General features: G+C 33.2%; 1 protein-coding gene across 1 annotated transcript in view; it reads right to left on the bottom strand.

Moving 5' to 3' along the window:
- Positions 1-1,019, bottom strand: part of LOC117178451 (SCAN domain-containing protein 3-like) — a 50,415-nt gene extending 49,396 nt beyond the window's left edge. The window contains exon 1 of the mRNA XM_033369880.1: positions 868-1,019. Within this exon, the coding sequence (XP_033225771.1) occupies positions 868-1,019 (152 nt within the window). The remainder of the gene's footprint in view (positions 1-867) is intronic.
- Positions 1,020-12,843: the final 11,824 nt, after the last annotated feature.

The raw sequence follows: 12,843 nt of genomic DNA, 5'->3' as shown, positions 1-12,843 counted from the left end.
CGCTCATGTCTTGCCTTCATTGGCTATTAACGACTAAATCGCACTCATGACTTGCCTTCATTGGCTGGATGTTTACTAAGTTATTCTTATTTCTTGCCTTTATAGATTCTATATTGATTTCCTCTTCATATCTTCTTTATTGGCTGAATATTAGCAATAAATGACAAGTTCACATTAAATGACCTCGAAAAATGACATGTCTCTTAAGGTCATGACTTTCTTTGCATTTCCCCGTTAGAGCCCAATAACTTTCATAGGGAAAATTTTTTTCGCAAAGCTGCATTTTTCGAGATATTTGGTAATGTTTCTTAAAAGGGTTGGATGTTTAACCCTCTATAACTTGAAAACTGTTCATTTTCGGACTTTGTGCCTCATAACACTTTTGATCGAGACATAGAAAACTACAATTTTACGAAGTTTAATCAACATCGACCGAAAGCCATTTCATGTACATTTGTTGCGGGGTCCTTTCAGGTTGTGATCCCAATTTCTATTATTTACCACTATTGTTATCCGGATCAAGTTACCTAATGTGAAGTGCATCCTCTTGATGTTTCCATTAGATTGTGGATGGAAGGATGTTGTTTTAATAGGTTTGATATTTAGTGTTTCCTTGAATTAATGCATTGTATCGGATACAATATTTTGACCTTGATCCGTCAGTATTGTTTTTGGGGCCCTGAATGTGTAGACATAATGATCTATCATCTGGGTAACAATATTTTGTCATTAGGCTTTAGTGGGACGTCGAGTATTATGCTCTCCATTTGATATTTTATTCTTGTTGTTTTGTGGAGCTGACAGATTGAACAGGTTTTAACATACTTTTTTATTTCTTGATCCATTTTTGTCGAATGTCCTAATTACATTGCTTTGTCCAGTGTATTTTGTTCGCCTAGATGGTCTGCGTGAGCCACTTTTATGAATTTCTCTTTTTCTTCCGTAGTTAGTTCTCTGATGTTTGTGAGACATTTGAGGAAACTTAGATCGGTGTACAGAGTGAATATAAACTCTATCATTTCTTGGAGTAATTCTTTTTCTAAGGGACTTATTAATGGGTCTCCGATTAATAATTTAATTAAAGAGAGTTTCCTTGCTAGAATTTCTTCTATTAACAATCCTAGTTTTCTTAGCCATTAATCTTCATTGTATGCTGATAGGTCTTCGTTTGTTATATTCCGCCATAGTTTTCCTATAGCATCAGGCTTAATTTTATTTATTCAGGAATTGGTTGTAGTCTCCATTGCATGAAATCTTCGTAGATGTTTCCTGTTTTAACAACTCATTGTTCCTGGATGTTACTATTTTCATGTAGTGTTTCGGTTTCCGAAGGTTTGGGTTCTTCTCAAGTTTTCTTCGTTTATCTTGGTGGGAGTTTTACTTTTTCTCTTTCCTCTAGTGTTCTTTCTTCAGCTATTACTAGAGTATTGAAATTTTCTATGTCTGGTAATTGGTCTTCTGCCTGTCCTAGCGTCAGGCTTTGCGTGTATTCTACTTCATCTATTAGGCCAGCTGATTTCATAGCTTCTCTTAAGGTGTCTTTTGTTGTTGCAAATAATTTTCCTATATCATTGTTGTAAATCGGGAAAAGTCTAGAAAGGCAGTCGGCTACCTTGTTTTCCTTTCCATTGACATACTCAATTGAATATTTGCATTCCTCTAAACGCAATCTCCACCGTACAAGCCTAGAACTTGGGTCTTTCGCATTGGGGAGCCAAAGAAGGGCTTTGTGGTCGGTTTGGATTTTGAATTCTTTACCTAAAAGATATTGCCGTAAGCGTTTAACTGCCCAAACAATAGCGAGGAGTTCTTTTTCACTCGTAGTGTAATTCTCCTCAGCTTTGTTTAGTGTTCTGGAATGAAGAGCCATGGGTGCCCTTCTGGAGAGAGGACTGCCCCTATTCCGTAGATATATGCGTCAGTAGTTAGGGTGAACTGTTTTTCAAAGTTCGAAAACGTATTGCGTTCAAAATTAATTTTTTAAATTGAAAATTAATTTTTAATTCATTTATTAATGTATTTTGTTAAAACTTCATCGTTTTGCAAAGAAAATAATTTCGATATGCTGAAAGTTCGTATTTTATAGCTTAGTGTAATTGACTGAAAATCTGTATTTATTTTATTTAAAAGTTTAAGCAAAAATAACACTAATTGAATTAGTGCTTGAGTTTAGACTAATAACATAATATTTTAAAATTTCACTGAAAGAATGTTAAAAAATTCAGAAATGTATTTTAGTAATAAAATGAATTTTAGAAAATATTCAATAATTTGAAAATTTATTCGATTTTAAGTTTTAGTACACGTAAATAAGGCATGGTAAATCAGATTAAGTTTGCAAATAATATTTGTTTTTGCATTGTGATGCATTAACTTGTAAATACGTCATGTTATTGGAGGTGATGTGGTCTCAGCACAAGTTTCATAATATTGCTTTCTTATAGTTTTAATAAAGTTTAAAATGTTATAAAACCGCCAAATTTAATTCAGCTTTTCTATTTTTTACGTTTCCCATTTCTATGGACTATTTAATTTAATATATACTGCCCTTCAAACACATATATTTTTCGTGGTACTGACTGGTAATACGGAATTTTCCGTAACTTCAGGTAAATGTTTTACCCTATGGTCGTATTTGCAACATACAAAGATGAATTTTCAACCAAAGAGTGGAATTTTCTCCTAAACATTGTTTAAAAAATTAATTTTAGACAAAAAAGGAACAAATTTTCAACTGGTTGAAATAAACCAAGAAAGACTATTTTATAACATAATCATTGAATCCACCAAAGGTTGAGTTGTAAAAAATAAACATTTAAAAAAATAGTTTAACTTTTAATCAAGTGGATAAATTTTCAGGTTAAAAAGACGAATGTTTTATCAGACTGTTGAATTTTTGAACCGAAAATATAAATTCCAAACGACAAATAAAATAGTTTAATTTAAATACATTAATTTAATTTCAAAGCAAACAGCTGGATTTTTAAATTACAATGATTAATGTTGAACCGATAAGTTTAATTTACTACTAAAAGGATAATTTTTCAATCAAAAATAATTTTTCCACAAAAGATTAAGGTTTTCAATGTGTAAAGTGGAATGTTCTAGACACAACTATTGATATATAAACCCTAAAAGATTATCTTTTGTTAAGAAAGTTTTTTTTTTATTAAATACAAAAATCGTTAAATAATCTGTTTGAAAAAACGAATCAAGCAAAAACCTGTCTACTTAGCGGACACATTATCATCGCGCGCTACGCGCGCCGCTCGCAAATTTGAGCGCGCCTAGGGCACGCGTCTGTTGAATCTTATGTTTTATTTTTATATTTTCAATGTTACTTTTCAGGAATAAAACAAAAAGTATGCGTCCTGCCAAGAAGTAATTTTTAACGAAATTGTAGATCTTTTTTGTTATCACAATTTGTGTTAATTCTTCTTTTTTTTGTATCCTACATTGTTTAACAACAAAATGGAATTTTTGATTTTTCATTATATTTTGTGCAATCAATATTTGAATTTTTAATTTTCCAAGAAAATATAAAAAGTTGCTATGATAATCTTGTAGGACTTTCAAAAAGAATGTTGTTCTTCTCTTGACTTTTTTTCATATCGTGCGTTGTTTGAATTAAAATTTCGATTTTCGTTTGATTTATAAAATTTTGAAAATGCGATAACTCTGAGAATTTTCTTTTAATCGAAAAACTGTGGTGTCAAATTTCGGACAATTATAATAGTTTATCAATCTAAAATGATTAAATGTAAAAATAACTGTGAATCAGTTAAATTTAGCCAAAAAGGGCAAATTAAAAAAAAAAATTGAATCCACAAGCAAAAAGACGATTTTTCAACAAACAATATAAATAAAACGTAAATAATAAATAAAACGTCCAAGAATCTTACAAGGCTACGGAAATCACGAAAACAAATTATATAGAAACATGTAAAACTTTAAATAATTTTTTTAATTGGCATTCTAAATGTAGAATATAAACATTTTTTCATTGTTTTATTAAATAGCCGAAAGTAGTCTCAATTTTCACGAAGCAATTAAAATCGAATGAAATTACCGGTTTAACAAAATAGCTTTTCCAATATTTTATAAATATCTGAAATTTTAGAATTGCTTAAAAATAGATAAACATTCTTTGCACAAGCTTTCATAAATTTATACAAAATGGTTCAATTCTTAACCAAATAGATGAATATTTAAAAAAATCAATTTTAAACAAAGTGATTTAAGTCCACACAAGTAGTTAAATTTTCAATTTGAACAAGTCAATTACCTAGAATTCCTTAAAAGCTTTAAAATCAGTTAGAAAAATGTAATTTACAATTAAGTTTTTGAGTCCAGAATGAAGAAAATGTTAACCAAATTATTCAATTTTCAAGTGAAAAAGAAGAATTTTCTGCAAAACAGTTGAATTTTCATCCCGAAAATGTTAATTTTAAACAAAATAAGTTGAATTTTATATCAAAACATTTCAATCTTAAGCCCGGCAGGAAAAATTTTCAACAAAAAATTCAATTTTTCACAAAAAGGATAATTTTTTAACAAAATTCTTGAGTCTTTCACAAAATATTTTAATTTTGAACTAAATAATAAAATTGATAATAAAAATGATGTTGGAACCCGGCCAAATCATTTAAAATCAGGTGAAATATTTCGAAATTCCATAAAATCCCTTAGAAAGCCTTGAAATCCCTGGAGTCCCTTGAAACCTCCTGATATATGATCAATTGAGAACCAAATAGTTCAAGTAATGTTTACCAAAAAATATCTATACTTAAAAATTCTTTAAAACTTAGTTACATTTTAACCCGGAAATATAATTTTTCAAATAGAAAACCTAATTTTCTACAAAATAGTTCAATTCTCACCTTGAAAATATAAATTTTTAACCTAAATGATGAATTTTATAATCAAACTAAATTAATTTTTAATGTATAAGTTTTAATTTTAAACAGCAGGTACTTGAATTATAAACCAATAAAGATCAATTCTTGACACAAATGTAGTAATTAATATTTTTACCAAAGAAGATTTCAATTTATAATAAAAAAAAAACATTGGAATGCAATTAAAAAAGTAGAATTTACAAAAAACAAAAAAACTTGAATCCTCAACCGAAAGAAATTAATTGTTAACCAAATAGTTGTGATTTTTAACCAAAACATAAGCAATTTCTACAAAAATATATAAATTGTTAACATAATGAGATGAATTTTATTGAAAAAAAAAGACTTTTAAAACAAATGTCTGAATTTTTAACTATAAAAGATCAATTCTCAATTTAAACTATCAATTTTGAACAAAAAATGGTATAAGGTCATTTTTCATTGAAAAAGTAACCAGTAAATAAAATGATGGATACTTAAAAAAATAAATTTTTTCACAAAGGAGTTCCACATTACACCCAAAAAAAGTTTTTTTTTGTAACGAAGAAGATTAATTTCCTAAAAATGGAATAGTTACATTTTTAACGAAAGAGATGAATCTTCAACAAAAAATAATAATATTTCAAGAAAGTATTTCAACTTTCAACCAAACAGATGAACTTTTGACAACCATCAAACTTTTGAACCAAATATTTGTTAGCAGAATAATTAAAAATGCAACCAAATAGTAGAATTTTTAACGAAACGTGAACTATATAGTGGAAATGTGATGGCAGAATTTTGAACTAAAAATATATTAATTGGATTTTTTTATAGTATTCTGTGAATTAATTAAAAATTTATCATCAGAAAACAAGCTGAAAAAGATCTCCCCCGCCCAACCCGAATTCTTAACTTGATTACAGCCGGGAAAAAAGTGAAAATTTTGCGATAATAGGGAAAAATATTAATTCTTTAAAAAAAGGAGAAAAGTGGCATGTAGAAGAAATGTTTGGTTAATAGATGTATGATGAGTAACATTTATTCATAAAAGTATAAAATAATTTCTAATAATAACTTTTAATTTTTTAATGAGAATGGGCGTTTATAATCTTGAAAATTATGACAAAATATATACTTATTTTAGACAAATATCCTCCTATTTTCTCAAATTCTTTCTACTTAATAATTGGTTTCGAAAGATCTTATCTTAAAATGTGTATCATGTAGGTAGGCCACATTGAAATTTTATTGAGTCATTAAAAAAATAAACTAAATGTTAGTTTTACTTTGTCATTCGTCTAAGAAACGTTATTATTGTTATGAGCATTGATTGTTCAAATTTTAATGAACACCACGCTAATAAAATTGTAGAGAATCCTTTGGCATTGATCATCAGGATTGAATAAAAATTTACCTTTTCTCTGATGAGAAACCAAAACTGAAAATCTAAATAACTGCAGTGAAACTCTGAGACTGGGCCGGTTTTTGGGTCTGGAGGAGGTGGGGAATAACCAAGATAGAGTACTGTTTCGTAGAAAACGCTTTTGTTTGTTTTCACGTCTGAGTGACCGTCACTCACCCTGCGCAGCTCCTTTTACTTCAACTTGTGGCGCGTAGTCAATTCTGAGAAGAACCATATCATAAGTATTACATAAGTACTTATCGATCTTATCAATCATTTTGAAAATTTACGACTTTTAAAATTTATTGTATGTAGGCTACCCCCTTAAAAAAGTAGATACATTTTAAAGCCAAAAAAAATATTCTTTAAAGACAGTTACATTTTTGATAAGAAAGTTAATTTTCAACCAATGAAGATCAATTTGAAACTAAATAGTTCAACCTTCCCTAAAACAATCAGGCATTTCACCAAAATAATTAATCCAAATAGTTTCTTTGTAAAGCTGAATTTTTTTTAGAAGTCAGTTGTGTTATTTACACGCAGAGTTTAATATTCAACAAGAAAGATAAATTTTTAATCCAAGGGGACAAGTTTGTATCAAAACAATAAACATTTTCAAACGAAAGAGTTGAATTATTAACTAAAATTATAAATCTTTAAAAGAAAAATTAATTTTTTATAATTTAATTCAACATTAAGCCAAGTGTTTGATTTTTGGACCAAGGAAGATAGATTCTCCACGAAACATGTAATAATGGACATTTAAACCACAAAATATTTTTGGCAGTGAATGATCTGTCGGTACCGTACAAAGGGATGCTTTTCGCGCACACAAAACGTTTAAAAGGGGAAGGGATTTGACCAAAATTATTTCAGTAACCGGTCAAAGGGGTGTATTTTCGCCCCACGAGACGTTGGTAAGAGGAAGCGGTTGGAAGAGTATTATTTCTGTGACCGGGCATAGGTGTTCCCCACGCATTCGAAAGGGGAAGGGGTTTGACTAACATTATTTTAGTAAACGGTTAAAGGGGTGCCTTGCCGCCTCCGCGATACCTTGGAAAGGGAAAGGGTTTGACCAACATTACTTATATGATCAATAACAGGTGTTCCTTTCCGACAACACGAGACATTGAACAGAAGTATGTGGTTAACCATCATTTTGTATGTGACTTGACAGAGGGATCCCTTTTCGCCTCAAAAAGACTTTGGAAAGGGAAAGAGTTTGACCAACATTACTTATACATATGACCAATTACAGGTGTTTCTTTCCGACAACACGAGACTTTGGAAAGGGGTATGGAGTGAACCCCATGTATGGGGTTCACCAGCATTTTTTATGTGACCTGGCACAGGGATCCCTTCCCGCCTTCACGAGTCTTTGGAAAGGGGTGCGTTTTTGACCCCTTATAACAAAATACCTTTTATATAAAATAACGTTACTCTGAGATGTCTGACAGTTTCTTCGGTATGCTAAAAATGTGTTGTTTTTTTTACCGGTAACGGCAGAGAAATTTATTGCTGATACCGGCAGAAAACTTTTTTGCCGGTTCCGGCAGAGAACTTTTTAGCCAGTAGCGGCAGCCTATCCACTCCGAATATTTTAACTTTAACAATATTAACTTTCAAACAAACAGTTGGAGGTTTTACAAAATAGAATGCATTTTCATGTAGAAAGATTAACTTTTTACCAAAAAATAATTTTGAAAATTGTTATAGTTTGAATTAAAAATAAAAATGTTTAGCGAGAAATGGAATACTCTTATTTTCAGTTAAAAAGGCCTATGCCATAGCCACCAACGCGTCCTCGCGTTGCAGATAGATGGTGCCTGTATCACGGGTTTCTGCTGGATATGATTACAAAAATTAATAGGCATTCGCGGACAATTTTCCATAGTTGGTCCCGAGGAAATTAACCCCCAAGCGAAGGTATTGAAACCGCGCCGAAAGCTCAATAGCACCCGGGCAAGGTGTCTAGAACGGTGACATTGGGATACCTGGCGACATCTCAGAGTACGCAGCCTTATCCATGCATGTGGACTCTACAAGGATGGACGAATAGTTCAAAGCAATAGAACGCACAGGGATCCTGACAATGAGCCGGCCAACAATGCGTATCACTCCAGAGCTGAGGGTATTGAAGATAGAGTCAATGCGAATGATCAGCGGAATCTCGGGGCTTTTAGGTGGACAGAGCGATAAAACCACATCTTGCTAGAGTGCGACGATGCGAGTATGGCCCCTGAATGAAAGCGTGGCATGGCACGACTGCACGATATGTGATGCGAGAAACACCCAGAGCTATTGCACTTTTCGCATCAACGTCAGCGAAATCATGTCGAACTACTCCAAAAAAAGGCTATGTAAGTGAAGCACCTACTCTACCATAGCCTGAACAAGCCGGCAACAGAAAAAGAGGGGCGGCACTAAGACCAACCGCGGTCAGGCATCCGATAGAGGAAGAGCGATGTTTTATGAAACGATGAAACTTCAACACCCCACATCAAGCCTAAAGATCTGGTTAAAATGGATGACGAGCTTTGTGAACATTTTTTCGAAGAATTCGACCTCTGGATTATTAATTGCTGTGTGTATGATGTAGAGAGAGCTTTGGCGGATGCGAACCGTAAAACAAAACCAACGGTTGATCATTAGACCAAAAGACGCATGCATCATTTCGCCATAAAGATAGACTAAGTAAGACAGTACGCGTGCCGCATTCCGTAAGTGAGTGACTACACAATAGCTGGCAGGAATTTTACCGCCAAGGTTCGAAAGTTTGCGCTTGAACTCTAGATCCGTTATTAAACATTTAACAAGTCAAAGCTGCTGACCATCAGACAGCATAATGTTGAGAAAATACGAATACTGGCTGACGTTAAGAGAAGTCTAGAGCGGAGAGAGAGATGGGTCAGAGAAAATCAACAGTTTCTCTCTGACCCATCGCGACACATCCAAGACCCTCCAGTTACTGTCGACGACCCGCCCAAAGCAGAGGAGGTCAAAGTTTTTAACTATAAAAGATCAATTCTCAATTTAAACTATCAATTTTGAACAAAAAATGGTATAAGGTCATTTTTCATTGAAAAAGTAACCAGTAAATAAAATGATGGATACTTAAAAAAATGAATTTTTTCACAAAGGAGTCTACGAAGTGCAGCATAAACTGGACAAAGACTCAGAGAACATAAATAGCTTTAAGGAGCTGTGTGATGCCGTCATAACACCTCATTTTTGGCAGGAGCACTGTGCACCCTTTTACCATACACCCCGAAATTGGCTCTTCCAACTTTAAATATCAGGTGGAAATACGGGCCAGATGCTAATGGGATGAAGAAAACTTCTTTCACCAGAAGTTTTTGATATCATCTGGTCCCGGAGCGGAATAGTTCTTTATAAACTACCGTAAAAAAGTTTGAGGCCCAGGGTGAACCCAATTTGTCTACTTTTGAAGTAGATATTGCAAAAATAGTGTAAATTTCAATGTTTTTTTTAAATTTTCAATAACTTCCGAAATATTCAACATTTTTCAACGTTCTGGGGCTCATTTTTTAGCTTTTTAGACATCTTATCTGTAGCCAAATCAGAATTAAAGTTAAATAAATATATATAAAGGTAATTACATAGAAATTTGATAATTATATGTTCCATATATTTTACAAAAATATTTGTGTTACCAAAACTAATCTTGCAATTTTTGTTATAAATTTTTATTACAACTTTAAGTTCTTACAATTTAAAAAGAAAATTTTTATGATTTATACGCATAAGCTGTTGTGATACGGTGAAAAAAAGCTTGAAAATGACCTAAAGAACATTGAGAAATTTGACTAATTCGGAAGTTATTGAAAATTTAAGAAAACATTGCAATTTACACTATTTTTGCAATATCTATTTAAAAAGTAGACAAATTGGCTTCACCCTAGGTTTACTTTATACAGAATTTCGAAAACAAACAACCCTTTAAAGAGAATTATTTTAGCTTTGGTATAATTAAATTCCGCTCCGGGACCAGATGATATCACGAACTTCTGGTGAAAGAAGTTTTCTTTAAACCATTAGCACCTTAACCGTATTTCCACCTGATATTTAAAGTCAGAATAGGCAATTTCGGGGTGGGTGCACAGTGCTCCTGCCGAAAATGAGCAACTCAGCTGACCCAAAGAATTACAGGCCAATCGCTTGTCTGAACACACTATAAAAGATATTAACAGCTATCCTAAATGATACGATAGTTTAGACAATGGGAGTTGTGTGGCAAGAAATGTATAAAGAACACGGCTCAAAAAAAGGTGTAGCAGAATTTCGCAAGAACCTGCTCATCAATAAATGCGTCCGCAAAGATGCAGCAATCTACCAGCGTGGCCTATCAGTAGCCTAAATTGATTACTGAAAAGCTTTCGATTGGACCGTCCATAACTTATTATCTGTTTTTTAAAAAGTTGAAAGGTTCATTCTCAAAGCGTGAGGTGCATAGAGAGATTGATGCCGCTTTGGAAAACCAGATTTACTATTTTATCTGGAAATATCGCGTGACAACTAACAAGGTCACCTTTCAGAGAGGTGTCTTTCAGGGCGACACCATAAGCCGACTCCTCTTTTGCCTCATATTATAACCACTATGTCTAGCACTTCGCCATTCCCAGGTGTACTTTAGCAACAAACCTGCAAATCAAAAGTACAAGGTCACCCATGTATTTAACATGGACGATCTTAAGATCTATGCTAAAAATAGAGAGCAACTGCATCTAGCTCTGGGGATTGTCGAACGATAAATTAAGGTAACAGGAGCGGAATTTGGTTTAGTAAATTGCGCCAAGGTTTATTTGAAGTGAGGAAAACTAAATTCCATAACTGAAGACCCTGAGCTCGTCATTAGAAGCGCTAAACGAAACCTTAGCGCTGGAGATACGTATACATATTTGGGCGAGCTACAGAGTCGCATCCAGGATGTGACATCTATACAGGATACTCTCAACGAGCATGCTGGCCGTCCCGGTAGTACTCTATTCATTTTTAGTCGTTTCATGGACGAAGAGCGATCTTAAATCCTTAAATATCGGGACACGAAAAGTCATGTACATGAACAAAAGCATGCATCTTAAGTCTTCTGTTCCGTGATTCTACATCTTACGTCAACAAGGTGGTCGCGGAATATTGAGTCTTGAATGTCTTCAGAACATCATTATGATGTGTACAGCGCAAAGAATTGTAAGTGAAATAGTCCCTCTTCTAAAAATGGTCAGGAAGCGCGAAGAAGTGGGCAAAGGAGCGTTTTCGTACAAAGTAGCGGAGGAGGCTGCTGAAACACTCGGACTTAATTTCAGTATTAAGGGTGAGAAAAATGCATTAAACGGAGGATTTCATTTTTATATGTCAAGAGGGTGTCATTCCCAACTTAACATAACGTTGCCACATTTAAGCCAAGCCATTCCCGATGATAGCTGCAGGACATGCCATGCGCACCCCGAGCATTTAGTACACATACTATCTAGTTTTCCAACGCATGCGGGAACGACCTACATCAAAAATCACTTTGCGATACTAATCGTGCTTTAGTACCTTCTCTATCACACTTATGGTATGAACCTCAATATGGCTCATCTAGTTGCTCCGAGAGACATAGAATCAAATTTCGAAAACAAGAAGGGCCCCATATACTGCAACTTTATATTACCGAAAAATATTTCTATTTCACCCTCGGCACCTGACATAATTCTCCTGGACTTTGACAAGTGAACCATATTTTTAATCGAATTTTTGGCACCAGCTGACAAAAACATCATATCTAAGGACCTTACAAGGGTGTTGCAACGATTGTACTCGAAATATTTTGTTAAACTAATCATCCTTAGCATCGACGCTCTTAGAGGTGACAAGCTTTCAATGGTTAATTGCCTGAAAAGCATCCTTGGATGCGTTTGTCCTTATGACAAACTTTTAATTATATATTTCCGCTTAAAATTCTTTCTCATCTTATATGTTTTATAATAGCTTATCCAACTTATTTTTTAAGCTAAGTTTTTAGGAGGAATAAGCAACTATGGGACCATCCATATACCACGTGGAAAATTTTTCACCATGTTTACCCCCCCCCCAGTAAACAGCCTTGGAATTTTGATGAACCCCCCCCCCCCCCCTATACTTTGTCCACGTGGACATATTTTATGATAATATAGATATTATTAGTCTTCAAAAGTAAGGATTCCAAAGGGAGCAATGAATTGGCTAAACAAAATCGGATTAGTTTAGGAACGTGAGCTTAAGCATGATTTGAGTTTCAAATAAAAAGTCACTACAGAAGATTCTACTTGAAATAAGAGTAAAAATAAAAATTATATTGTGAGCGAGTAAAATATAAAAGTTTAAGTCTGGCTAGAGCATACACAGTAAAAATTAATACTTAAATTTATCTTCGACTTAATTTCATATTTGACTTAAATTACCGGAGTACCTGAATTTAAGTGTGCAAAATATCTTGAATCAAACACTAACTTATCTTAACTAAGAAATCAGTATTTTTATATAGAAATAAAGTGAATTATTCTCCTAAATTCCAATATT

This window comes from Belonocnema kinseyi, chromosome 1 (assembly GCF_010883055.1).
Source record: "Belonocnema kinseyi isolate 2016_QV_RU_SX_M_011 chromosome 1, B_treatae_v1, whole genome shotgun sequence".
Classification (NCBI taxonomy): domain Eukaryota; kingdom Metazoa; phylum Arthropoda; class Insecta; order Hymenoptera; family Cynipidae; genus Belonocnema; species Belonocnema kinseyi.
This window is presented reverse-complemented; position numbering and strand designations above follow the sequence as displayed.